The sequence below is a fragment of the Globicephala melas genome, chromosome 17 (assembly GCF_963455315.2).
Source record: "Globicephala melas chromosome 17, mGloMel1.2, whole genome shotgun sequence".
NCBI classification, from domain to species: Eukaryota; Metazoa; Chordata; class Mammalia; order Artiodactyla; family Delphinidae; genus Globicephala; species Globicephala melas.
In genome coordinates this window covers 45,573,208-45,599,037 of record NC_083330.1, presented here as the reverse complement: position 1 = coordinate 45,599,037, position 25,830 = coordinate 45,573,208, and the positions used below count along the sequence as shown (strand labels likewise).

At 35.5% G+C, this 25,830-nt stretch overlaps 1 protein-coding gene across 3 annotated transcripts in view; it reads left to right on the top strand.

Moving 5' to 3' along the window:
* RRM2B (ribonucleotide reductase regulatory TP53 inducible subunit M2B) overlaps positions 1-25,830 on the top strand; it is a 62,537-nt gene that overhangs the window by 6,559 nt on the left and 30,148 nt on the right. For all 3 annotated transcript variants that reach the window (XR_009559572.1, XM_060287419.1, XM_030863033.3), the window contains exons 2-8: positions 2,771-2,926; positions 6,441-6,557; positions 7,301-7,434; positions 7,935-8,029; positions 10,706-10,839; positions 21,942-22,046; positions 23,234-23,347. Coding sequence is in view for 2 of the 3 variants with exons in the window: in XM_060287419.1 (XP_060143402.1) it covers positions 2,771-2,926; positions 6,441-6,557; positions 7,301-7,434; positions 7,935-8,029; positions 10,706-10,839; positions 21,942-22,046; positions 23,234-23,347 (855 nt within the window). In the remaining variant the exon portion in view is untranslated. The remainder of the gene's footprint in view (positions 1-2,770; positions 2,927-6,440; positions 6,558-7,300; positions 7,435-7,934; positions 8,030-10,705; positions 10,840-21,941; positions 22,047-23,233; positions 23,348-25,830) is intronic.

Genomic DNA, 25,830 nt, shown 5'->3' with positions numbered 1-25,830 from the left:
ACCATAAAGTCCAGATATAGAAAGTTACTTCCAATTCTTAAAAATGTCATATGCCATCATGCCTTTTTTCATATTGTTTTTTCTTCTAAAATATGAGTTCTTAGCCCACATCCACAGAGAATACCCTGCAGAGCCTAGAACTTTGGGATGTGTGGTTCTCCTGACATTGTTTTAAAATGTGTGTGGATTTTTCTTAGCTTCAGGAAAATAAGCAATATGTCATCTCTAACCCAGTTCAAAAGTCTATGTTCGTGAAAGCCCCTCTCTTTACGTGGCAGTATCTCCTAATTCAGCTTCTTTTCTTAACAACCCTCCTAATTACAAGTGATGATGATCAGATTAAATGACTTGCCTAAAGACATGAATAATACTTTGTGCTTATTGTAAGTGAACACAATTTTGTACTTTAATGAACAGTGTAGAGTGAAATATGGTCATTTGGTTCACATTCTGCCGTAGAGGCGGCAATTTCCAAAGTGTTGATTTTCAATCTTATCTTTACTGTCTTATCATTCACCTGTGAAATACATCCTCATCAACAGCACACTTCAATGATCTCATTATACATAGTGATTTTAACCTGGTAAAGGAGAAGGCGAATGCATTTTGAGAAAGTTTTACTCTGAGATTTCTGAAGCTTGCACCAGTTAAAAATCACTGCTTTAAGCCTTATCGGTTTGGCTGGTAAGAACCAAAGGATCACTTTGGTTCTTTCAACTTTATTTATAATGAAATCATTTTTATTTTTCTTGCTTTTTCCTAAAATCAAATTTGGTGATTTCCTCCTCCTGTCATTTCACTGGTTACATCAGTACCATTTGTTAAATTAATTTTGCTTAGTAGGAGATATTTCAGTTGGCCCTTGAATAACCTGGGGGTTAGGGGCACTGACCCTTGGTGCAGTTGAAAATCCACATATAACTTTTCAGTTGGCACTCTGTATCCATGGTTCTGCACCCACTGATTGTCAACCAACTGTGGATGGAATAGTATTGTAGTTTTTATTGGAAAATATTCACATGTAAGTGGACCTGTGCAATTCAAACCTGTGTTGTTCAAGGGTTAATTGTAGTGTTTACTCTTTTTAACTTTAGTTATCTCACTGTTTTGAATTCTGGTTTTTAGATGTAGGCTGGCCCTACTAGCTGCCATCCATACATATGTATGGATGTAGTTTAAGGCAAGGCTTTGAGTTCAGACCTATCTCAGTTCTAATCTTATTTCTGCCACTTACCACTTGTGGGATCCTGGGTATGTTATTTATGTACTTCAAGACCTAGTTGTCTCATCTGTAAAATGGGAATACTGTTACTATTTGACTGACTTGTACAGATTAAGCAGAATAAGGTATATAAAGCATCTGTGTGGTGACAGTTCAAAAGCAGCCTCAACACCGGACCCAGAGGACATGGTCTTATGTGTATCTCCTGTTCTAGAGCCTGGAACTGCAGTGTCAGGATCTTACTACGGCTTTTTTGAGATTGCAGAGCCCTCAATGGCAACACAAACAAACAAAAAACTTGACCACTTCCGTTTCAAAAATTTGCTTAAATATTTGTGGAATGAATATTGAGTAAGTGCCAGGTACTATGCTAGGCTCTAGGGATTCCACAAGTGTAAAGTTGGTTTTTGCTGTTAAGAAGCACGGTCTAGAAGAGACTGTAGAGAAGTAACAGGGAATTAAATTGCAGTGAGCTATGTGCTATGTTAGGCACCTAATCCAGGCCTTTGGTGTAGTGGGGGGAGGAGGAGATGTGAGGGCACTCAGAGGAGGCTTGCTTTGAGTGGTTATTAGGTTATTTCACTAATGTATTGTGGTCTTATGTTAAATTTTTAAAAATCTAAAGGTATCCGGTAATCTGAGCACAAGGTAAAGAGAAATTAACAGCCCATTCACTTACTTAGCTAATGTTTATTGATGTTACACTTGACACAGTACTCTGGGAACACCACAATATATAAAAACTGGTCTCTGCTCTCTTGCTGATTATTAAAAAAAAATACACACACACACACACACACACACACACACACACACACACACATATATGGCACTGTCCCGTTTTAGAGTGCCATCCTCCTTCCAAGCAGTATGTATTTAGGTGTGTGTTTCTTACTTTATCCCATAGAGCTTTGAGACAGCCCCAGTGAGACCATATTGCAGTAAAGGAATGTTAACATGTAAATAGCAAAAACCAATTGGTACATGGGAAGGGTCAGACAAACAAAGGCTACTAAGTTTTTGGTAAGGAGTTTTCAGGTAAGTATTATAATTTCAGTTAATATTAGAAAAGAAAACATTAAAATTTAAAAAGTAGCTCATAACAGTAGCCTATTCATGCCAGCATTCTGTCTCTGTGAGAGGCACTGAAGGGGCATTTTGTCCACAACTTTAGAAATTTGTCCACTGTGACGTTTATGGGTCTAATTTTATACTTATCCTCAAAGTAACAATAATGGCAATAATATTTTGAGAGATTACTATGCACCAGGCTCTGTTTAAAACACTTTTAATCATCACAATTAACCTCTAAGGTAGGTATTATTTTACTGATGAGGAAACCAAGGCTCAGAGAAGTTAAGGAACTTCCTATAGCCACACAACTAAGCAAACACCATTAACCAGCTACCACATAACAGTAAGGATTCAAGCTGGGGACACTGGCTCCCAAAATGATGCTGTCTCCCGAAGTTCCCCAGATGTGTGTTTAGATGTGAATAAAGAGGAAATCTCTCCATAAAATGGGTACTTGTACTTTATTTTTCACAGAAGTTATCTTCAGATACCAACGAAAATGAAGCAAAGTCAAATGAAGAGCCACTCCTAAGAAAAAGTTCTCGCCGATTTGTCATCTTTCCAATCCAGTACCCTGACATTTGGAAAATGTATAAACAGGCACAGGCCTCCTTCTGGACAGCAGAAGAGGTAAGTAGCAGCACCGTCATCAGCAAACATGTTCTCTAGTGCAGTGTTCACATTTTCTGTTGCAGGACATTAAAAATGTTTAACTTACATTATAAGGTACATTGAATAAGATCAGTTGTATAAGATAATGTTTGAAATACAAATACTATTTGTACTAAATAGTACTAAGTACTAAATAGTACTAAATACTATTAGTACTAAATAGTACTAAATACAGGGTTCTGCAATGTTTTGTGTTTAGATTACTGTCTATAAACATGTTTTCTGCTGCAAAAATGTCATCTCAGTCTGCCAGAATTTTACCTCCAATATATTTCAGAACGTTTTCCATTTTTAAACAGAGTTTTGGTTTGCTGTGACCAAATAAGACTAGTCTTTACTTATGGTTAGTGGAATAAATAAAATTGCAGCCATAGCTAAAGCATGAAATAGTGAAAGCCTTAGAGACCCTCCTTTCAGATGAGAGGCTTATCTGATGGTGCAGAAGGAGCTGTCACATGGGGAGTTTGCCTGGGCAGGGCACTCGCTTCTGAGGTGCTGGCCTGAATTCACAGTGCTCCTCCCAGCCTGGCCCTGCCCTCAGCCACATCAAACCTGGCACAGCTGTGCCCACAGACAGGACAGCTGTGGAATGTTTTCTTGTAGTGTGGCAATTTCCGCCTAGGAAATGAGTTGAACACAGCAAATCAGAAGATCCTCGCTGGTTTGGTAAAAGGGCAGTCGGTCATGCAAGCGGTTGCTCCATAGTCTGCAAATAATCATTGTCTTCATTTTTGAATACGATGGATGATACCTGTATAGCACTCTGTTCTCTGTGTGTGCATGTTTATATAGATAGATATATCTATTTGTTTAGATATATTTGGATCTATCTGTCTATTTATCTGTTTTTTGAGAAATTGACTCTTTACATATGCTGTTGAGAATGCAGACTCTGGAACCAGGCTGCCTAGGTACAAATCCTGGCTCTACCTCGTACTAGCTGTGCCACTGGCAAAGTTGCTCTGTGAAACCTCTCTGTGTATCCTCATCAGTAAATTGGGCTAATAGTACCTAGTTCTGGTTGTTAGGATTAATTAGATGTGTAGAATGTTACTTGGCATTTAGCAAGCACCAAATAAATGTAAGCTATTATTTTACACAGAAGAGGGGAGATTTATACTAGAAATCAGAAGGCGCCAATTTTTGAAGCTTCTGTTACATTGATTTTACCCACCTACCCATCTTTGTTATTTTATATTTGTTAACGTTATTAACATCTTTGTTATATTGTAGTTGGCATGTAGAGCAAAAAACCAACCCAAACCCAAACTCAGCATTTTCAAATTGGGCCATAGTGCTAGGCACACCTGACTGTCTCTAACTGTGGTTTTTAGAAAGTTTTTTGTGAGATGTGGTTAAGAGAACAAACAGAGTACATAGGTGGCTTTTTCATTCATCATGTTAAAAAAGTACTTGTGATACCTGGGTTTTTTTAATTCATCAAAAAATTTCTTACATCTTTTAGGAAATGTAATATGTGTAGTACTATGACTTAAAAAACACTAATTTTTGAAAATTAAAATATAAAGTTGGTACATGTTTTATAGACAGCTGATAGAAAGATTCAAATACATAATTAATTGGGAAGTCAAACACATTTTTAGTTCCACATATTATTCATTTAAACAAATTATGTAAGTTACAGTTTAATCGACTCTAGACTTCATTGTTTTATCAGTGATTTAGCTTTATTCCTAAATATGCCTGATCATCGAAGCCTTGATTCAGAAGATAAAGTTCTGGTGTTTGGGGTTTTTTTTCAAAGCTACCCAGGCAGTTCTGTAAACCAGTAGTTTGTAATCAATCTTTAGATTGTAAAATTGAGAATTTATTCAAATGAGATAAAGCTGGGCGAAAAGTTTTACCTTTTAGGAATGGAAAATGACTAATGTAGGTAAGTTTAATATTTAAGAGAGAGCATATTGTAATATTAAAATTTAGTATCAGGAGTATAATACACAAAAACCAGGAAGATGTCAGTTAAACCCGAGTGAACTCTTAATAGAATAGGACATGATTTTTAGCTTACATATTTTAAAAGATGTATACAAATATTTCCTCTCTGCTCCATTGTATCCCCAACATTTAGCACAGTGTCTGGCATGTAGTTGGTGCTCAGTAAACATTTAAAAAATAAAGTAATGAGAAAAAGGACTTTGGAAAAGAACACAAATGATTGAAAGGATGAAACTTTAGTCTTTTTTTGGAATGGTGAAAGAGATTAGGGCTTTGTTAGAATAAATAAAAGAAGGACAAAAGACAATTACATATTGCAAATGTTTATGAGGTTATTATGAAACATACTTAAGAGATCTTCCTGAGACAAAATGATATCTACAAGGTACATTTAAAGACTATTTTACAATTGTAAATTTCACCAAACTCTAGAATACATTTCTATTAATTCCAAGGACTAGTTCTAATAAACATTTTCCAAAATATTTCTATTTCCAGAGGAAGCCATATCTATAAATTGTTTTAAAACCCAGATTGTTATGTGCCTGACATTACTTCTGGGTATAAAAGTAGATTAGTTAGCAGTAAGGTAGCAGCTACAATTGCTTAACAAGTGCCTAGTTATCTGTCTAACACAATGGTAAATATGTATAATATGTTAAAGAAATGGCTGCTGAAAGGCATTAGTTTATTCACCTCAGTTCCTTCTTGACTGTTTCTACTCTCTCCCCATTTTGCCCCTTCCTTAATTGCTTCCAGATTTTGGCTTTCCCCCAAGCTTTATTGATATAGTTGACATATAACATTGTGTAGGTATAAAGTGTACAACGTATTGCTTTGATACACTATGTATGGCAAAATGATTACCACCATAGTATAAGCTAACACCTGTATCCCATCACATAGTTACCATTTCTTTTTTGTGGTGAGAATAGGTTAATTTTAATATTTTGAAAGGACATCCTGGCCAGCTTCTCAATTAGCTAGAAGATAGATGTCTTTATAATGTTTTAATTTTGTTCTGTTCCTTTGTAATTTTCTTAGTTTGAGCTGCTATAATAATATCATAGAGTAGATAGCTTGCAAACAACAGAAATTTATTTCTCACAGTTTTGGAGGCTGGTGATTCTAAGATCAAGGTGCCTGCAGATTTGATATCTGGTGAAGGCTTGCTTCCTGTTTCATAGACAGCTGTCTTCTTGCTATGTCCTCACATGGCAGAAGGGGCAAAGGAGCTCTCTGAGGTCTCTTTATATGGGCACTAATGCCATTCATGAGGGTGACCTAATCACTTCCTAAAGGCTCCACCTCCAAATATCATCACATTGAGGATTAGGTTTCAATATGGACTTTGCAGGGACACAAATACTCAGTCTATAGCAAGAATGATGAAATTTTTTTCTTTTTCACATTTTACTGCCAATGAGATGTCCCACCTTAACTTTGAAATGGAAGTCAGTTTTCCATACTTTGAGAAGAATTTAAGTTAAAACTTTCAAAAATCTTTTTATTTCAGGTTGATTTATCAAAGGATCTCCCTCACTGGAACAAGCTTAAATCAGAAGAGAAGTATTTTATCTCTCACATCTTAGCCTTTTTTGCAGCCAGTGACGGAATTGTGAATGAAAATTTGGTAAGATTTTTGTTTCCACTTTTGTTCTCATTCAGCAGTTAAATGATAGTAATGGTGGTAAGATAATCAGACTGAGTCTGAAAAATGATGTCTAAGAAATGAACTTAACTCTTGAAAACATTTTTTCTGATGAAGTGTCAGAGGCAAGGATACATTTCTGTTATTTGACCCCCCAAAATATCATGAAATCAAGCATATTGTACCAATCAAAACTACTTACAAGGCATAAGCATGAGTTTGATTTTACCCTTAGATAGTAATCCTAATAGAGAACCTGCACCTTAATAATCTTTCCAGAGCTCTGCCATAGAGCACTGGGTCTGGCTTCCCATTTTTAAACTTCTATTATGGTTGGTTAGAAGACATGCTTTCTTATTAAAAAGAATGGGAAGATGCAAACTTTCATTATAAGCTTGTAAGGGCTTCAGTAGATCTAATTAAGGTCAATTCTACAAAGTAAAATAATTATTTTTGGTAGATGTTCTAAAATTTATTTGGCTTTATAGGCAGTATCTCCACCTAATAGGTCAGTTTATTTAATTGCTTAAGAATATAGTATGCAACTAATTGTGGAGGGTTGATGGATTAAGTAGTACTGCTTAAAATAATTCATAAGGTCTTTCTGACCTGTCTGTGGCATGACAGGTGATTTTTAAGTGGTAATTCTGATGTCCAGATTCTGATTTGCAGTGTTTAATGAGAGCCCATAGAATTGGATATATTTGTTTCCCTTATCTTCTTAGGTGGAGCGCTTTAGTCAGGAGGTGCAGGTTCCAGAGGCTCGCTGTTTCTATGGCTTTCAAATTCTCATCGAAAATGTTCACTCAGAGATGTACAGTTTGCTAATAGACACTTACATCAGAGATCCTAAGAAAAGGTATTACTGCTGGGATTTTATTTACAAAGGTTTATCCTATTGCTTGATTATGTTAATATTAAGGAACTAAATATTAGGGAAAGATTATTCAAATATGGAAGTTTAGGAGTATAAAAAACTGTTCACACACTGTTCTGTTTAGAAATTAAATATTCTAATTTAGTCAATTTTGTATAAGACCAGATCCAAAGCACTAATTTGAGTTTTACTTTCACTTCTATATTTTATGGACATGCAAAAATACAGAAAAACTACAGGTCTGTTGCATACCATAGAATTGCATAGAATCAAATATAGTCTGATTAAAAACAAGTAAATTGGAGATTCCCTGGTAGTCCAGTGGTTAGGACTTGGCGCTTTCACTGCTGAGGGCCCGGGTTCAATCCCTGGTTGGGGAACTAAGATCCTGCAAGCCGTGTGGCACAGCCAAAGATTAAAAAAAAAAAAAAAAACCAAAAAACCAAGTGAATAACTTTGCCATTAATCTTTTGTTTTTACAGGGAATTTTTATTTAATGCAATTGAAACAATGCCATATGTTAAGAAAAAAGCAGATTGGGCCTTGCGATGGATAGCAGATAGAAAATCTACTTTTGGTATGTAGCTTTAATTTATATATGATCAAATTAGCCTTGGGTTATACAATGCTATTTTACATGGTGTAGTATCACTATTCCTAAGAATTAATTCGAAACTGGTGAAAAATAATCTAAATCTATTATCTATTCTGTTTATTAAATTGAAAGTTGAGAGGTTAAATGTCAGCGCATAATTACAGGTAAATAAGAATCAGTCACATAGACTCTGACAAGAATATTAGAGCAAGACTATATGCTTTCAGTAATGTTTATTTTCCCTAAAATAAAGCAAGTCAAAGTCTTAACATTTTTCAGGGAACAAATATGTCAATTAGTGCACTCAACTAAGGCAAGAAACAGTTTGCAATAACAGGCTTATTTTTCACAGATAAGTTAAACGCAAACACCCTTTTGGGTGAGTTGAGATCCAATAACATTTTTTTACGGAAGCGATTAACATTGTTTCTTATAATATAAATATTTATTACATTTAATTAAAATATTCAGATATTTAATTTAAATAGCTCTAAGTACCTTTCTTATTTATTTCACAATTGGTTGTCTTTACTTTCTGGTTTTATTCATCATGTGGGGAAAGAGGTCTCAAAATTTTTGGTCTAAGTACTCCTTTGCACTCTTAAAAATTATTGAGGACTGGTTATATCTATTGATATTTTCATATTAGAAATTAAAGCCAAGAAAATTTCAAAATATTTAATTATTAATGCATATTAAATTAACAGTAATAACCCATTGCAGTTTGAAATAAATAATGTATATTTATGAAAAGAAACACTGTATTTTCCCAAAAAATTGGAATGGCCTAGTTTTGGCCATTCCATTCTCACTGGAATGAGAATGGCCTAGCTTTTTATTTTTGCAAATCTCTTTAATGTCTGACTTAATAGGAGGATAGCTGGATTATATCTGCTTCTGCATTCAATTTGTTGCAGAATGTTGTTTTGGTTGAAGTATATAAAGAAAATCCAACCTCCTTCAGATATGTAGTTAGAAAAAGGAGAAGTATTTTACCAGGCTTTTCAGATTGTTGTGAATATGTTGTGTAGCCTTTGGAAAACACCACTGTATATTCATGAGAGAATGATGGTAAAAAAGATAAATAGTGTCTTATTATTACTATGAAAATAGTTTTGACTTCACAGACCTCCTGGGTCTGTGGATCTCCAGGGATCCCTGGACCACACGTCAAGAACCAGTGATGTAGTGTAAGATATGGGCAAGATGTAGTGTATCAGGGAAGAAACATATATGTCTGCATTGCTTTCAGTTCATTTCAAGAATGAGAAAAGCAGTGATTCTCAGTGTGCATAAAATCATCTGGAGAATTTGTGGAAAAATCCTGCCGATTCCTGGTCCTCACCAGAGAGTGATCTGCATTTTATACCCAGCTGATTTTCTCACAAGTGGATTGAGAAGCACATTTTGAGAAACATTGGCTTTAGAGAAAAACAAAGGGAAACGTCAAGGTGTTCAATATGCACTGAAAAGATTAGTGTGGATAGAAAATGAGGGACAGGCTCACAGAAAGCATGTCTTTCATGATACTACCAAAGAAGTAACCTAGAAATAGAGAAAATAGAGGAGGGTGGCAGTCATCCTGTGACAATCTGCTTAGTTTTTTTAAAAAGTGAGATATACTGCTTAGTTTTTTAAAATATCTTTAAAGAACTTTAAAACATTAAATATATAGATTCAACCTTAATATACGTAATGAAATTACATTTCAAACATCAAAATAAGTATGAGTTACACAATCTTATTGCATTGCATCATAGAGGTTAGCTGTATCTTAAAAATACATCCTACTTTCCTATCTCTAAAATCATGAGGCCTTTACAATTCATTATAGCTTTTAGAAGAAACGTTTTGGAACATTTGTAGCTCACATCTATTCTTGAAAATTTGTAAAATTTAACGCTCATAATCCTTTAATCTTCTCCAAAAAGAATAGCCTTCTATAATTATTTCTGTTATGATTTTCATTCTGTAGCATTCATGTGAATGCATAGAATAGTTAAAATGACAATGTTCCTCTTATTCAAAGTTTGTATAAAATTATAGTCTAGTTCCCTTATAGATGAACATTCACATGACATCACATTTATGTCAATTAAAAATGAATCAATTATACCTATTATCTTATTAATAGCAAGATGAAAATATAGTAATCTATGTTAAATTAATGATAACTCTCCATCCTAAAACAAATAAGTCACTAGTCTAAAGAGCTATTTTTGTTTTCAAAAGGGTCAACAGAGCATAGTGTTCAAACATACATGTATGTACATATTGCATTCACAAACATGTACCTGCAAAAAAAAACCAAACAAACACGTACCTGCACTCACAGGCATGTGTGGTGCACAGATATATCACCTCTTTTTTTGCGTGTGGAAGGCTCTCCTTTGTCCACATTCCAAGACCTGCAGGAGTCCAGTGTTGGACCTAAGACCTGAAGTTGACATACCTTTCTGCTCTAGTAGGTAGAGGTGGCAAACTTCCTCCTCTGAAGACTTGGCCGCAGCACTAACTTGTTCATTGTGTTTCTTGGCAAAACAGTTGTGATATTATTATTAAAAAATATATGTAAAGGTATATATTATACATATATAAGCTTGAAAATGTCTGCAGTATATGATATTTCATAAAGTGAAACTATTTTTTGTCTCCCAGGGGAAAGGGTGGTGGCCTTTGCTGCTGTAGAAGGAATTTTCTTCTCGGGATCTTTTGCTGCTATATTCTGGCTAAAGAAAAGAGGACTTATGCCTGGACTTACTTTTTCCAATGAACTCATCAGCAGAGATGAAGTAAGGAATGAAGTATTCTTCTACTTATATTTGTAATCATAGCTGCTGTTCATTTATTTTTCCTTCTGCTGAAAATACTTATGGTGACACAAATATCCTGTTAATTAAAATAAAACAGGAAGTCATTTCTTCCTTGGATTTTAAGACTGTGTTTTCTTCCTACCTCTCTTACTGTTCCTCCTCAATCTCTGCCCATCCTTATGTACCAATGTACTCCTGGGTTCCCACTTTGGTCGCTCTCCTTCCCTATACATGACCTCCTGGCTGATCTTATTTATTCCCATGGAATCAGCTGCCACCTAGATGCTCATAACAATTAAAACTTTATCTGTAGCCTGGTTATTCTTTCCTGAGCTCCAAACCCATAAATTCAAGTGCATGATAGACGTTTTCTCCTGGAAGGCTCCACAGATATCTCAAACCTAGTATCAAGCTCATCATCTTTCTCCTGAAATGTGTTCTTCCTGTTTTCTCTGTCTCATTGAGTGCCTCTACCTTCTACCCAGTCATACGAATTTGAAATATGGGAGTCATTTTAGATTGCTTCTTTTTTTTTTTTTTGCTATATCCAGTCAGTCATTAAATCTTGTCTCCCTCTGTCTGCAACACTCTTTCCATCTTTTCTACCATTTTTGTTTTCATCTGTTGATTACCTTCTCACAAGTTGCCACTTAAAACTTTCCTACCCCAATTAGGTAAAACTGACCACTCTTTGCTCTATGTATTCCTCTGAAACCTGAACTTGTCCCTACCTTAGAGTCCATAACATGTATTGCACTTCTTTTTTTTTAACATCTTTATTGGAGTATAATTGCTTTACAATGGTGTGTTAGTTTCTGCTTTATAACAAAGTGAATCAGTTATACATATACATATGTTCCCATATCTCTTCCCTCTTGTGTCTCCCTCCCTCCCATCCTGCCTATCCCACCCCTCTAGGTGGTCACAAACCACCTAGCTGATCTCCCTGTGCTATGCGGCTGCTTCCCACCAGCTATCTATTTTACGTTTGGTAGTGTATATATGTCCATGCCACTCTCTCACCTTGTCACAGCTTACCCTTCCCCCTCCCCATATCCTCAAGTCCATTTTCTGGTAGGTCTGTGTCTTTATTCCCGTCTTACCCCTAGATTCTTCATGACATTTTTTTTTCTTAGATTCCATATATATGTGTTAGCATACAGTATTTGTTTTTCTCCTTCTGACTTACTTTACTCTGTATGACAGACTGTGGGTCTATCTACCTCACTACAAATAACTCAATTTCGTTTCTTTTTATGGCTGAGTAATATTCCATTGTATATATGTGCCACATCTTCTTTATCCATTCATCTGTTGATGGACACTTAGGTTGCTTCCATGTCCTGGCTATTGTAAATAGAGCTGCAATGAACATTTTGGTACATGACTCTTTTTGAATTATGGTTTTCTCAGGGTATATGCCCAGTAGTGGGATTGCTGTGTTATATGGTAATTCTAGTTTTAGTTTTTTAAGGAACTTCCATACTGTTCTCCACAGTGGCTGTATCAATTTACATTCCCGCCAACAGTGCAAGAGTGTTCCCTTTTCTCCACACCCTCTCCAGCATTTATTGTTTCTAGATTTTTTGATGATGGCCATTCTGACCGGTGTGTGATGATATCTCATTGTACTTTTGATTTGCATTTCTCTAATGATTAATGATGTTGAGCATTCTTTCATGTGTTTGTTGACAATCTGTATATCTTCTTTGGAGAAATGTCTATTTAGGTCTTCTGCCCATTTTTGGATTGGGTTGTTTGATTTTTTGTTATTGAGCTGCATGAGCTGCTTGTAAATTTTGGAGATTAATCCTTTGTCAGTTGCTTCATTTACAAATATTTTCTCCCATTCTGAATGTTGTCTTTTCATCTTGTTTATGGTTTCCTTTGCTGTGCAAAAGCTTTAAGTTTCATTAGGTCCCATTTGTTTATTTTTGTTTTTATTTCCATTTCTCTAGGAGGTGGGTCAAAAAGGATCTTGCTGTGATTTATGTCATAGAGTGTTCTGCCTATGTTTTCCTCTAAGAGTTTTATAGTGTCTGGCCTTACATTTAGGTCTTTAATCCATTTTGAGTTTATTTTTGTGTGTGGTGTTAGGGAGTTTTCTAATTTCATACTTTTACATGTAGCTGTCCAGTTTTCCCAGCACCACTTATTGAAGAGGCTGTCTTTTCTCCACTGTATATTCTTGCCTCCTTTATCAAAGATAAGGTGACCATATGTGCATGGGTTTATCTCTGGGCTTTCTATCCAGTTCCATTGATCTATATTTCTGTTTTTGTGCCAGTACCATACTGTCTTGATTTCTGTAGCTTTGTATTATAGTCTGAAGTCAGGGAGCCTGATTCCTCCAGCTCTGTTTTTCTTTCTCAAGATTGCTTTGGCTATTCGGGATCTTTTGTGTTTCCATACAAATTGTGAAATTTTTTGTTCTACTTCTGTGAAAAATGCCAGTGGTAGTTTGATAGGGATTGCATTGAATCTGTAGATTGCTTTGTGTAGTAGAGTCATTTTCAGAATGTTGATTCTTCCAATCCAAGAACATGGTATATCTCTCCATCTATTTGTATCATCTTTAATTTCTTTCATCAGTGTCTTATAATTTTCTGCATACAGGTCTTTTGTCTCCTTACGTAGGTTTATTCCTAGATATTTTATTCTTTTTGTTGCAATGGTAAATGGGAGTATTTTCTTAATTTCACTTTCAGATTTTTCATCATTAGTGTATAAGAATGCCAGAGACTTCTGTGCATTAATTTTGTATCCTGCTACTTTATCAAATTCATTGATTAGCTCTAGTAGTTTTCTATTGCACTCTTGTCTCTCTCCTCTACTGGACTCAAGTTCCTTGAGTGCAGAAACCTTGTTATTTATCTTTGTGTTCTCAGTGTTAGACCATTATAGCCATTTGGGTCACATTGATTGACTAATCCTGGCTCCTCAGCTTATTTCTAAAGTGACCTTGTCAAGTTACTTAACTTCTCTGAGCCTCAGTTTCTTCAGTTATACACCTTAACAGGCTTTTGTTAAAATGCAATGAAACAATATGTAAAAGTACTTTTTGGGAATCCCCTCATAGTCCAGTGGTTAGGACTCTGTGCTTTCACTGCTAAGGGGGAGCAGGTTCAATCCCTGGTTGGGGAACTAAGATCCTGCAAACCGCATGGCATGGCCAAAAGAAAAAAAAATGCTTTGTATAATTACTTTGTGTTGTTTTGTGTCTTTAAATTTCTAATAATTTTTATTATTAATGTTATATATGATTATTATAGAGAATTAAGAGAATAAAATCATTCAGTCTCAACACGCAGAGATAGCCACCTTCCATATTTTGTATTTCCTTCTGGACAATTTTCTACATTTAAACCTATGTAAATATATACAAACATATTTTTATAATTTGAGATATTCTGCGTTTTTCATATTTTTTTGAGCTAAGATCATCTTTTTTCACTAAGCAGAATATTATGAACATTATTCTATGACATTAAGCATTTTTCGGAAACAGTTTTGTTAGATTATATATTACATATCCTAATGAGTACATGTATCATTTATTTGACTATAATTAGAAATTTAGGTCGTTTCCTGGTTTTTTGTTTGTTTTGCTATAATGCAAAATGACTATCTTTGTATATAAGCTTTGTCTTAATTTCATACTATTTTCCTAAGGTATATTCCCTAGAAATAAAACTACTAGAGTATAAGGCATGAACATTTTAAACGCCATCATACTCACTTGCAGATTTCTTTCCAGAAATCAGATAACAATTTGTAGCCCCGCCTAACAATGTATGAAAATGTCTTTTCTTACTATACCCTTACCAGATTTACTTGTTAAACATTGGATAAATTTGATAGGAGTAGTTAGTATCTCATTATTAGTTTTAGTTGCATTTATCTGATTACTGCTTAGATTGAACATTGTTTTCATAGTGATACTAGTCATTTGTCTTTTTTTCTGTAGTTACCTGTTCTGGTCTTTTGCTTTTATTACCATCGGTATATATTCCCAATGCACAGTAACTGATTGGGCTCTTTCAATAAGTATTTGTTTATTGAGTTTGTTATATTTATCACATGAATATAATATAAAATATGAATTTTGTTATATTTACTGCAAATATTTTCCCAGTTTGTCATTTGCTTTTTAATTTTGTTTGTTCTTTTTTTTTTTTTTTGGGTGAAGTAGAAGAGGATAGCTTTATTTCTTTGCTAGGCAAAGGGGGACACAGTGGGCTCCTGACCTCGAAGAAAACTACATTTCTCTGTTCGAATCTGCCCTTTGGAACTCAGGGAAGGTCATGGAGGCTGGAGTCTTGCCTACAAGAAATGGGGGACAAAAGGGCCTCCAAGCCTGGGAGCACCACAGGGCCTCACTCAGTTTCACTCCACCTTTTCTTTGATATTCCTCAATCTTGAGGACAGATACTGGACAAGAAAGGGAACAATCATTTTGGATAGAGATGTTAATCATAAACGGAGGAACCCTGTTTTAGGAAGAATTGGTTTTAATCCTTACTTCGGTTTTTATCTTTCCCCAGATCTTTCAGGGAAGTGGGTGATGACTGTTCTGACTACTTCCTCCTCAGATGGGGCATAGTCCTGCCTAATTTTGGGGCAATAGATACCAAATTAAACATATTTGAGTTCCACATCCTGGATCCGAGTCTTATATGATTAAGATCTCAATTCCTTGGTCCGGTTAGAGGTAAGAGTGACGACTGGAACTTTAATAGACAGAATGGATCTCATTCCCTTAGGAATTCAGGATAGGTCTGAAGGCCAGTTTGGAACTGGTACTTAGGAGAGACTTGTTGTAGCCAGTTGTTTCCAAACTATCCCTTGTATGGTGAAAACCCATCAAGGCAATCCTGAAGACCTGGAAATAGGAAGCTGACTACATATCTAGCCGTTAGAATTATCAAAAAGAATCAGCATATGAATCTATAGGTAGAAGGTATGAGAAAGGCTAAGAAAACAGAATTTTCATTCCGCTTGTCGGAACAAATACTTAAGTTTCCCGAAGGGTGAGATGTCCACTTCTCGGGAGTCTGCTCGCTGGCTGTAGGCAGGCTTGGCTGGTCAGTCTCTGGTAATCTTACTCTGGTGTGATGTACCCATGGCTTTACTCCATCCCATTTTAGAGAGACATGAGTAGTAAGAAGAATGTTATAGGATCCCTTCCTAGGATCCCTTCTGTTTCTCTTTAAGCTGCTGCTTAGGTCCTTGCTCTTTCCATACTTTCAGCAGCACCTTGTCTCCTGCTTTGAGGGGATGCAAGAGAGCTTCCAGGTGAGGGGGAGACCTGTGGAACATAAACTCATCCATGCATACAGTTAACAATTGACCAGTCTGTTGTACATACTGTTTAATTTTTTTCTTCCTGTGTTAGAGATGTTTCTCTTTTTGACTGTTACTACTTTTTCCCTTCTGGCTGGAAAGGCTTCTACTCAACCTTGATCCAGGTGTGATCCTCTTAAATCTTCAGCCAAAATGTCATTGAAGAGGGTGGGGGAATTTTTAAATCCTTGTGGCATCCTTGAGTTTGACATAGCTCAGAAAATTCCAAGTTTACAACAATACAGGAATGAATGTGTCTGAAACCACATCCACAATGGTCATGTAGTTTTATCATAATTACTCCATTTTGACTCTCAAATGCATTCCCCATGTCAATGTTAAAGCAGATGTACAATGCACGTCTGAAAGGCCACAAAACAGGCCGCTTTTTACCGCTTTTTAAAGTTAAACCATGTATAGACCAGAGTGACTTCCTCATACCTCAATATGTGCAGATTTTTTTCTTTCATTTCCCCTTTTGATTGCAAGTCTTTCAGTAGAAGACATTGATGATCAAAATATCTGTCCCTTGGTGCCAGGGTGATTCAGCTGTTTGCCCCAGGTGTAGATCATGTCCCTTGGTGCTAGGCCTCCTTTGTATTTACCTAGTCAATCCACATTGGGGGAAAACTGATCAAGTATAGTGAACAAGCACAGAGGTATGTTAATGAGGACATGCTTTATAGGCTATACATTTTATCATTTATACCCAATTGTCACACAAGCATTGTACATGTGCTTTCAGCAATAGACATAAAACAAGCAGTGGTACATGATGAGTAATTACACTCTGATACCTTCACTGGGTAGTTTTCCTTTCCTCCTAAACATCAGGGCAAAAGTGTGACTAACACAATAACTTTCATAAATTCAAACTTCAATTAACAGAACTAGAATTTCATATCTATTGAAACATAATCCTTTTCTCTAAAATTACCCCCATTTTCATAACCCAAGAGTCTCCAATTTCTGGAGGGACTAGGCAGAGAGAAAAGAATATTTCAGTTTTTCCTACAGAGGTGTAATTTACCCAATTGTTCTAAGTCATAAGTAGCTTGAGGGGAAGGGCTTCCCTATGTTTGGGAAAACCATAAACATTATTTACCAGCCCACTCGGTAACTAATCCTTTTGCTAACTTTTTATGAAGCCATCAGATTCTCCATTAAGATTTTAACATTTCTTAACCAGCTCAGCTGTATGATATGAAATTTATCAGAGACCTGTATTTGTCAAAAGGGGTCCTTCACATAAGTCTTCTTGAAGATGAAGTACCTTTGCAAAAGCATCAGAGTACAGCAGCAGAAAGACTTAAAAGGGCTCAGTTAAGCATCTGACTGCAATGTAATTGGTAAAGAAACTTGGTTACAATAACCAGGATTACATTTAACTTGACTGATTACATTTAATTTAACATACCAAATAATCCTAGTTAAATATTTCTCTCTGAGATGCCTCAGGGGCCCTCTGAAGAATCTCAAAGTTAGCTGGAGATCAAAAGAACCTTTAGAAACTGCCAAACAATACTTACTCATTTTATACAAAGTGAAAAGATTTCAAGGGCACATAGGAATCTGGTCTTGCCCTAGCCCACTCCCAACAAAATCCATTTACCCAAATAGATTTAACCCAATCTTTGAAAATCCTGATCATGCACAACTTTAAAAACATGTGCTTTCTTATGGAGAATTATTCCTAAAGAGTTTACCCAAAAGCTCTTATCTCACTTGCATTACTTAACAGTGATGACTCTAAAGACATGTCTATATTAATCAAACCAACAAGCTTAAGCCACCTTCAGTAGCAGATATTAATTCAATACTGAATATTTCCCAGATCATGTGGTCCTAAAATTTATCTTGGCCATTTTTCTAGACATTTAGATATAATTTGTAAGTGTTTACTTTTAAGTCAATTAGATAGAGCTCATTTACAAGTTAACTTTTATGTAAAGACTGAACCAGAGATCTGAATTTTTTTGCTTGAGTTTAAAAAGGCCTTCTTTCCCTGCCTTTTTCTTCAGTCTCAGGAACTAGAGATGGTCTAGATAAAATAAGTGTTCTGGCGGGCCCAGGCACAGGGGGAGAGAAATAACAATTCCTTTTCATGGGGAAATAGCTGAAGATCTTCCAATTTTGTAAAAATACCCTGGGTGGGGTGTTATAAGATGGAACAGAGCTCTGATCACCCATAGCAAGGCTAGTCCAGAAGGGAAAATCCCAACCAACATTCTGCCACAGGCAAAACCAGACACAATAGGACGGATTCCCTGGTGTTGTCACACGTGAGCCCTGTTAGTGAGCCCTGTTATTCAAAGACGTCTCAACCGGTCAATGTACTGACATGCATACTTACAACAAACATGGTCCCACGAACAAAACATGTACAACTCTTTTCTCAGTCTTCCTTATTTTCCTTTCCCTTCAGAAACAACCAGCTCTAGGCAAAATGACTTTCCTTTCTCTTTGTACCATCAGCTTGTTACCTAGCTGCTCACTTTTATTATGTAACTGCGTGAATGCTTGAACATATGGAATTTCTCCTGTCTTTCTATTCCTATGACAAAACAGCTCTAGCTGGAGAATAGTATAATAATTTAGGCTACCATTCAAAGACCATCTTTCCTCATTTGGGCTTCCCTGGTGGCGCAGTGGTTGGGAGTCCGCCCGCGGATGCAGGGGACACGGGTTCGTGCCCTGGTCCAGGAAGATCCCACATGCCGCGGAGTGTCTGGGCCCGTGAGCCAGGGCCGCTGAGCCTGCGCGTCCGGAGCTTAAGCTCCGCTAAGCTCCGCAATGGGAGAGGCCACAACAGTGAAAGGCCCGCGTACCGCAAAAAACAACAACGAAAGAAAACAAAGACCATCTTTCCTCATTTTCAAGAATGTACGTTGGCCAAACAGAATTACAATAGAATTTCATTTTTTTCCTAGTTATAGGTTTAGAATTATAGGTCGATGAGTCTGCCAGGATTTTTCCCAGGGGGCTATCAGATGGAGAAAGAGGAGGAGGAGGAGAAGGAGGGGAAGGGGAAGAGGAAGAAGGAGAAGGAGAAAAAAAGAAAACGGAGAAGAAGGAGAGGAGGAAGAAGGAGGAGAAGGCAAAGAAGAAGAAGGAGAAGAAAAAGAAGGAGCACTTCCTATATTTGATTGATAGAACACTCATGAGCGGACTGAAAACAAAACAGAACCCTCGCCAGCAGACGGAAGCCTTATGCCAGAAAAAAACAGACAGCACAAAGCTCAGAGTGGTTGCTTCCAAGTCCTACTTATCCCATGACCTTAGTCTAAGCTGCGCCTTACAGATGGGATTTCTGAAACAGAAAATCCCCAGATGGGAACCAAACGTTCCCCAGATGGAACCAAAAGTTCTTCAGAGGGACAAAATTGAAGGAGCCTGGGAGTGCACTCCCAGGGACTTACCCAGATTCTGGCAGCAGTGTTGCGACATCAGACGCTATCTTTTCTGCTTCCCCAAAACAATTCCTAGGAGTAGGACATCCAGGGCGGTCCAGGCAGGAGGAAGAGAGGAAGAGAGGAAGAGAGGAATGTCCTCAAGGCAAAAAGGGCCTTGGCAGTTGCTAGGGCGGTCCCTCTTCCTCTGTCTATTCCCACCTCAGAGTTCCAGCTGCCAGGATGGCAGACAGGGTTATGACTGGGGGCTCGGCCTCCAGGCAAGCATCCCAGGTGATCTGGCTTCTAGGGACACCCCCCCCCCCCGGACCGTCCCCAAGGCAGTCCCTTGGTGATCACCAAAATTGTTACCGAAAGCTTGGCCTCTCTGTATACCCGTGCCAAATCGAATCTCGGGACAGAGTTTTGGGTGAAGTAGAAGAGGATAGCTCTATTACTTTGCCAGGCAAAGGGGGACACAGTGGGCTCCTGCCCTCAAAAATTGTGTGTCCCCTGTTTGTTCTTTTAATGTACAAAACCCTGAAATTCGTGGGATCTACTTTCAGAGATGAGTTAAATAGTCACACATACTTTGGTTTTGGCTTTTGAACATTTAACTCTTTAATGCCATTGAAATTTCTTTAGTACAAGTATGGAATGTAATATAAATAAAGCATAGGATAAGTTAGAATGTAACTTAATTTTATTTCACACACTCTTCGGAAGTTTTTCCAATTCTCTTTCAGTAATCCTTCCTTCTCCATTGACTTGTGATGTCTTCTTTATTATATATTAAGACTTCAAGTATACTAAAATCTGTTTCAGGGCTTTTTCTTTTTCATTAACCTATATGTCAATATCATGCCATAATAAACTATTTTAATTATTGTAGTTTTTTATGTTTTGATAATTAGTAGGCTAAATCTCATAACTTTTATTTTTAAAGTGTTCTTAAAAGATTCTGCCCATTTAGTCTTCCAGATTAATTTTTTAACTTAAAAACAACCCCACTAGGATTTTGATTAGAGTCGCTTTAAACCTCAAAATTAATTTTGTTCCCTTATTGATTTAACAATTACAAGTGCCTGCCTTTGACTTACTCATCTCTGTAATAGGTAGCTAGCTGTCGGTTCTAATCAACACTACGTTGTCACCTTTCGGCAGTTCATTTGAAATTCAGCCTTTGGTAATTTGAAATATCCTCTTGAGTCAAGTGGAGGGGGTATATTTCACTAGTAAATTTTCTAAGATTAGCTATTTAAAGGGGTTTTTTCCTAATGGTTTCTTCTGGGAATGACAATTTAGGTAAATAATCCTTGGAAAACAACCCTTGATTTGAGTCTTATCTTTCAATTGTCTGGGTTTTTGTTGTTTCATTTAGAAAAACCTAAGCAGCTCTGATTTGTAATCCTCTAAAGTGTGTAGTCCTTCCACCTTCTCCTCCCTTGTTGGCTTACAGATTCATTTCTTTTTCTTTGTAGTTTAGAAATGTTAATTGACTCTGCCTTGTTGTCAGTCTCTAATTGTTAATTTTGTTTAGAACTCCATCATCTTTCTATGTCTCTGACCTTTCTCTTTTTGTTTTTTTTTGAAATTTTCGTCTGTTGTTTTCAGCTTTATACCATCTGTTCTGTGTTTTGAAATCCCGATTATTGTAGGTTGAATCTCCTTGCTCTGTTCTCCAATTATTTAATTTCTATATCATTTCATATATTTGCATAACTATTCTGTTCTCAAATTATTTAATTTCTATATCACTTCATATATTTGCATAACTATTCTGTTCTCAAGGTATTTCACAATTTTACTTTCTTTTGTCGTTGAGTTATCTGCAATGTCATTTCTGCTTTATACAGCTTCAGATGGTATCCTTAATTCTTCAGTTTCCATTTTCATTACACTGAATTTATTTCTATCTTGAGCCATTCTTGTTTAATATAACTTGTGTTTTTGAAATCTGTGAGTTTCACCTGTTCTTTAAATACTTAATTGTTTTTCAATCATTTCTTAATTTTTTAAAAAACACTAAAAATAAGCGAATTTGCATTTTGATTCTTCTTTGTTTTCCTTTCCAAAATGCTTTTGGTTGCAGATTTGTTGTTAATTAATTCTTCTTTCATGTTAATGAACTGAGATTTGCTGGCATTGAAAATTTTTCATTATAGGTTATTATAATTGGCATTTTAATAAGGCTTGAAGAAAAGAAGTTCCTGACCCTGTTAATCCTTCTTCTGTCTTCCAGAAGTTCAGTGTTGCATTCCTAACTACTTTATATAATGCCTGATGCATCACTGTGTGAAAATAGCTGATTAAATGTCCTTTGACAGTGATATTTTTCTTCTATTTTAGGGGCTTCACTGTGACTTTGCTTGCCTGATGTTTCAATACTTAGTAAATAAGCCTTCAGAAGAAAGGGTTAGGGAGATCATTGTTAATGCTGTTGAAATTGAGCAGGTAAGCAGGAAAGCTTACATAATTAGCACATCTCTCTTTCTTTGATGTTTGTACCATTATTTCATTAGGTTGACACATGAAATTGCCATTTTGTAGGTCAAAATAGGTATCAGCAATATTATATGGTCAAGCTGGCAGTACCAATAGATGATGTATTGCAGTTATTATGTCAACTTATAATTTGGTTTATAAGTCAGTCTTTATTATATATTAAGATCTTATGTATACTATAATTTGTTTCAGGACTACTTTTTTGTCTCATTGATCTGTCAAATTTCATGCCATAACAAACTATTTTAATTATCTTAGCTCTCTAGGTTTTTAGCTGCTAGAGGGCAGTGATGGTTTCTTGTTTTGTATTCTTAAACTAGCAGGGTATCTAGCTTGAAGCATGCATCAAATGTTCACAGAATGAATAAATAAATGAATTAGTGAATAGTAAAGTATGATTTAGGGCATGTAAAGATCTCTAACTGGAAAGACCTGGATGCTTCACTTAGAGTACTTTTATCATTTTAAAGAACTAGTTGAAAAGTAAAATAAGTTTTTAAACTTCTTTTTAATAGTGCATACTTTAACAGCCATAGTTTTCATATTGAGAAGAGAGAAAAGGCATAAATCTTGAATCACTTTTAGAACTAAATCCAAATGGTTAATATGTTTTTATTTTTTCTTTATTAAAACTTTACCACTGTGTTTCAATATAATTGGCGTTCAGTTTATCTCCCAATTCCCAGATCCATTTCTATTTCTTTCTCATTTTCTCTATTAATTGAGCTTTCTCTCTTTCCCAGTTCCCTTTCATAGTCATGTTCCCCACAGCAATCATCTTAGGTGAATCTTTTTCTGGGTATTTCAGAACAAAGTATCTCCTTTTTTTCTATTGAGAAAGCATAAAAATTCAGGTCCTGTAAGTGCTACTTTAAAAAATGCCGGTAGTGTAATAGTTTCAATTTACTTTGGCTATATGAGAATGTGAAATAATAATGTGAATAGTAACACCCCAAACATTTTTAAGCAAATGAGCGTTGTTTGCCATGTTGAAAGAATTTATCCTAGTGTACTTTCCTTGAACAAGATCAGTGACTTAGAAGATTAATAAAATTAGAACCCTCTTTTTATGTGGAAAACACATACAATTTATTGTTCTTTCTTTCTACTTTATTCTGTTTTTCTTTATATCTCAGGAGTTTTTAACAGAAGCCTTGCCAGTTGGCCTCATCGGAATGAATTGTGTTTTGATGAAACAGTATATTGAATTTGTAGCTGACAGATTGCTTTCAGAACTTGGATTCTCAAAGGTAAGGTGTTTAAAACGTATCACTGCTAGCTAAAATGTTATAGTGAGGTAAGGCCTCTAAAATACGTACTATATTTCACTGAAAGCTTTTGTAACATACTAGTCTATTTTTTTTAATTGTCCACAACAGCCTTGTTTTACATCAACAAATTGATTTTACAAAATCCTTAAATGAAACTTAAATGAAATTCATAACAGAAGTACATGCTGATAAATCTTAGAACTAATAAGCTCAATAAATTACATTGTAATACATAATTGTAGGTATCTGTTTAACAGGACTATCTTTAAGTAATTGGATTCAATATGCAAATATGTTTACCCTCAGATAAATCCCCATGTGTCTATATTATAATTTGTGGGTTAATGCTTTTAAATAGGAAATCATTATTAGGAAGACATTAACTGTCATAATTTGACTCTTTGAACTCAGTTGTCTTTAAGTTATTTCTGTCATTTTGTTTATCAGAGATAATGTACCTGAATTTTCATGTGTGCTTTTCACATGACTTAAGAGGTGGAGGCTGCAGCCAGACTACCTGGGTTTGAATCCTGATTCCACCACTTTCTAGCAATGTGACCTTAGGCAAGTTGCTTAACAACTGTCTCAGTTTCCTCATCTGTAAAGTGAAGATAATAATAATCCTTACTACAAATTATTGTTGATGAGTTGGTATACTTAAAGCACTTAAAATAGTGTCAGACATATAGTAAATGAACACTAAATGGTCATGTTGTATTCATCATAAGTGGAACATTCACAGAAATTTACTATGTACTATAATATGTTAATTAGAAATTATAGGTTTTGATTTCTCAGCATGGAAATGGAAGTTTAAATTAATGAGAAGAATTATGAAATCCATGATGCTGAGGTAATCATTACCTTTCTTGGTAATACATTTATTTTCTGGTAACTACAAAAATACTGTGATGAAAAAGTCAGATGGGGCAAAGATTTTTTGTAATTATAAACTGTAAAATATCACTATTTATATATTTTAGTTGCAAGATCCTCTCTTTTTACTGATCATTAGTGAGAGAAATAAAGTTTATAATTACATTAATATGATCTCTGAAATTTATAAACTATGCATTAAAAGAAATTGTTTTTTTTCCTAAGTTATACAATATGTTTGTTATAGGAAAGTTAATTTGTTTACTTAAACCTTAAAGTGAACTCACTATCCTTTAACCCACCACTATATCCTCACACCCACACATCCACATTCTCCTGCTTATTGGAAAACTACACACCCCTGAGTCTAGTTTTTCCTTTGGGAACTTGCTAACTCTAGATATATAAAACATGCCTCCTAAGAAGAAAATCTGGATGTAGTATAAAACATTATTTTTCCACAGGCCTTCAAAATATCTCAATAAATTTCAAAAAGCAGATTATACTGACCTCTTAGATTTAATGCAATAAAATTAGAAATTAACAATAAAAGATTACCAAAAAGTTCCATCTTCTTAGAAGTTGAGACTATATTCTTTAAAATGAGAGTAAAAATGAAAATATAAACTAATAGAAAATATAACCTAAATGGCATTAAGATTACTATATATCACAACTTGCAGAATGCAGCCAAACAGATCCTCAGAGGAAAATTTGTAACCTTGAATGTCTATTAAGAAAGCAAGACAATTTAAAATACATGAACTAAACTTTGAACTCAACTACAAAAAGAATTATTCTTATAATGCTAGTTTTTGGTAAAATAAGAGATTATTTAAATTAGCAAATGGTTGTCATTTATACAGAATTCTAAATAGAAGCCACATTAATGTTGTTTTCAACTTTTCTTTTAGTTTTGGATTAGTCAATAAATATTTGAGTACTTCTATGTGTCAAAACCAAGCTACTTAATTTAGGTTGGTCTTAGTTACTTTGTCCATGACATGAATGTCTTGGATCAGATTTTTTGGAAGATACCCAGTTTTAAAATCCAGTGAATCTATGACTTGTTCTGTGCTCTTTCCACTGTATCCTGCTGTGAGTGATAACTCACCTTTTCACTGCCTCTTAGCAGTATTTCTGACAGGCAATTTCACAGAGTTCCACAGCTCAACCACGCCCAGCATATGTACTTTTTCTGGAAAAAAAATACATATAGCTTTTTTAAGATATAAATCACAGAACATGCAGTTCACCTATTAATAAATGTACAATTCAATGGTTTTAGTATATTTGCAGAGTTGTGCAGCTATCACAACACTTTGAGAATATTTTTATCACCCCACAAAGAGACTCTATACCCATTAGCAATCAGTCATTTCCTTTTCTTTCCTCCATCCCCACCATAGCCCTAGGCATTATTAATTTTTTGTCTCTTTAGATCTGCCTGTTCTATAAATCCCATTTCATATAAATGGAATCATACAATATATGATACATACCATATACTGGTATATGGTATATACAAAGCCAGTATAATGTTTTCAGATTTCATTCATGTTAACATGTATCAGTGCTTTATTCCT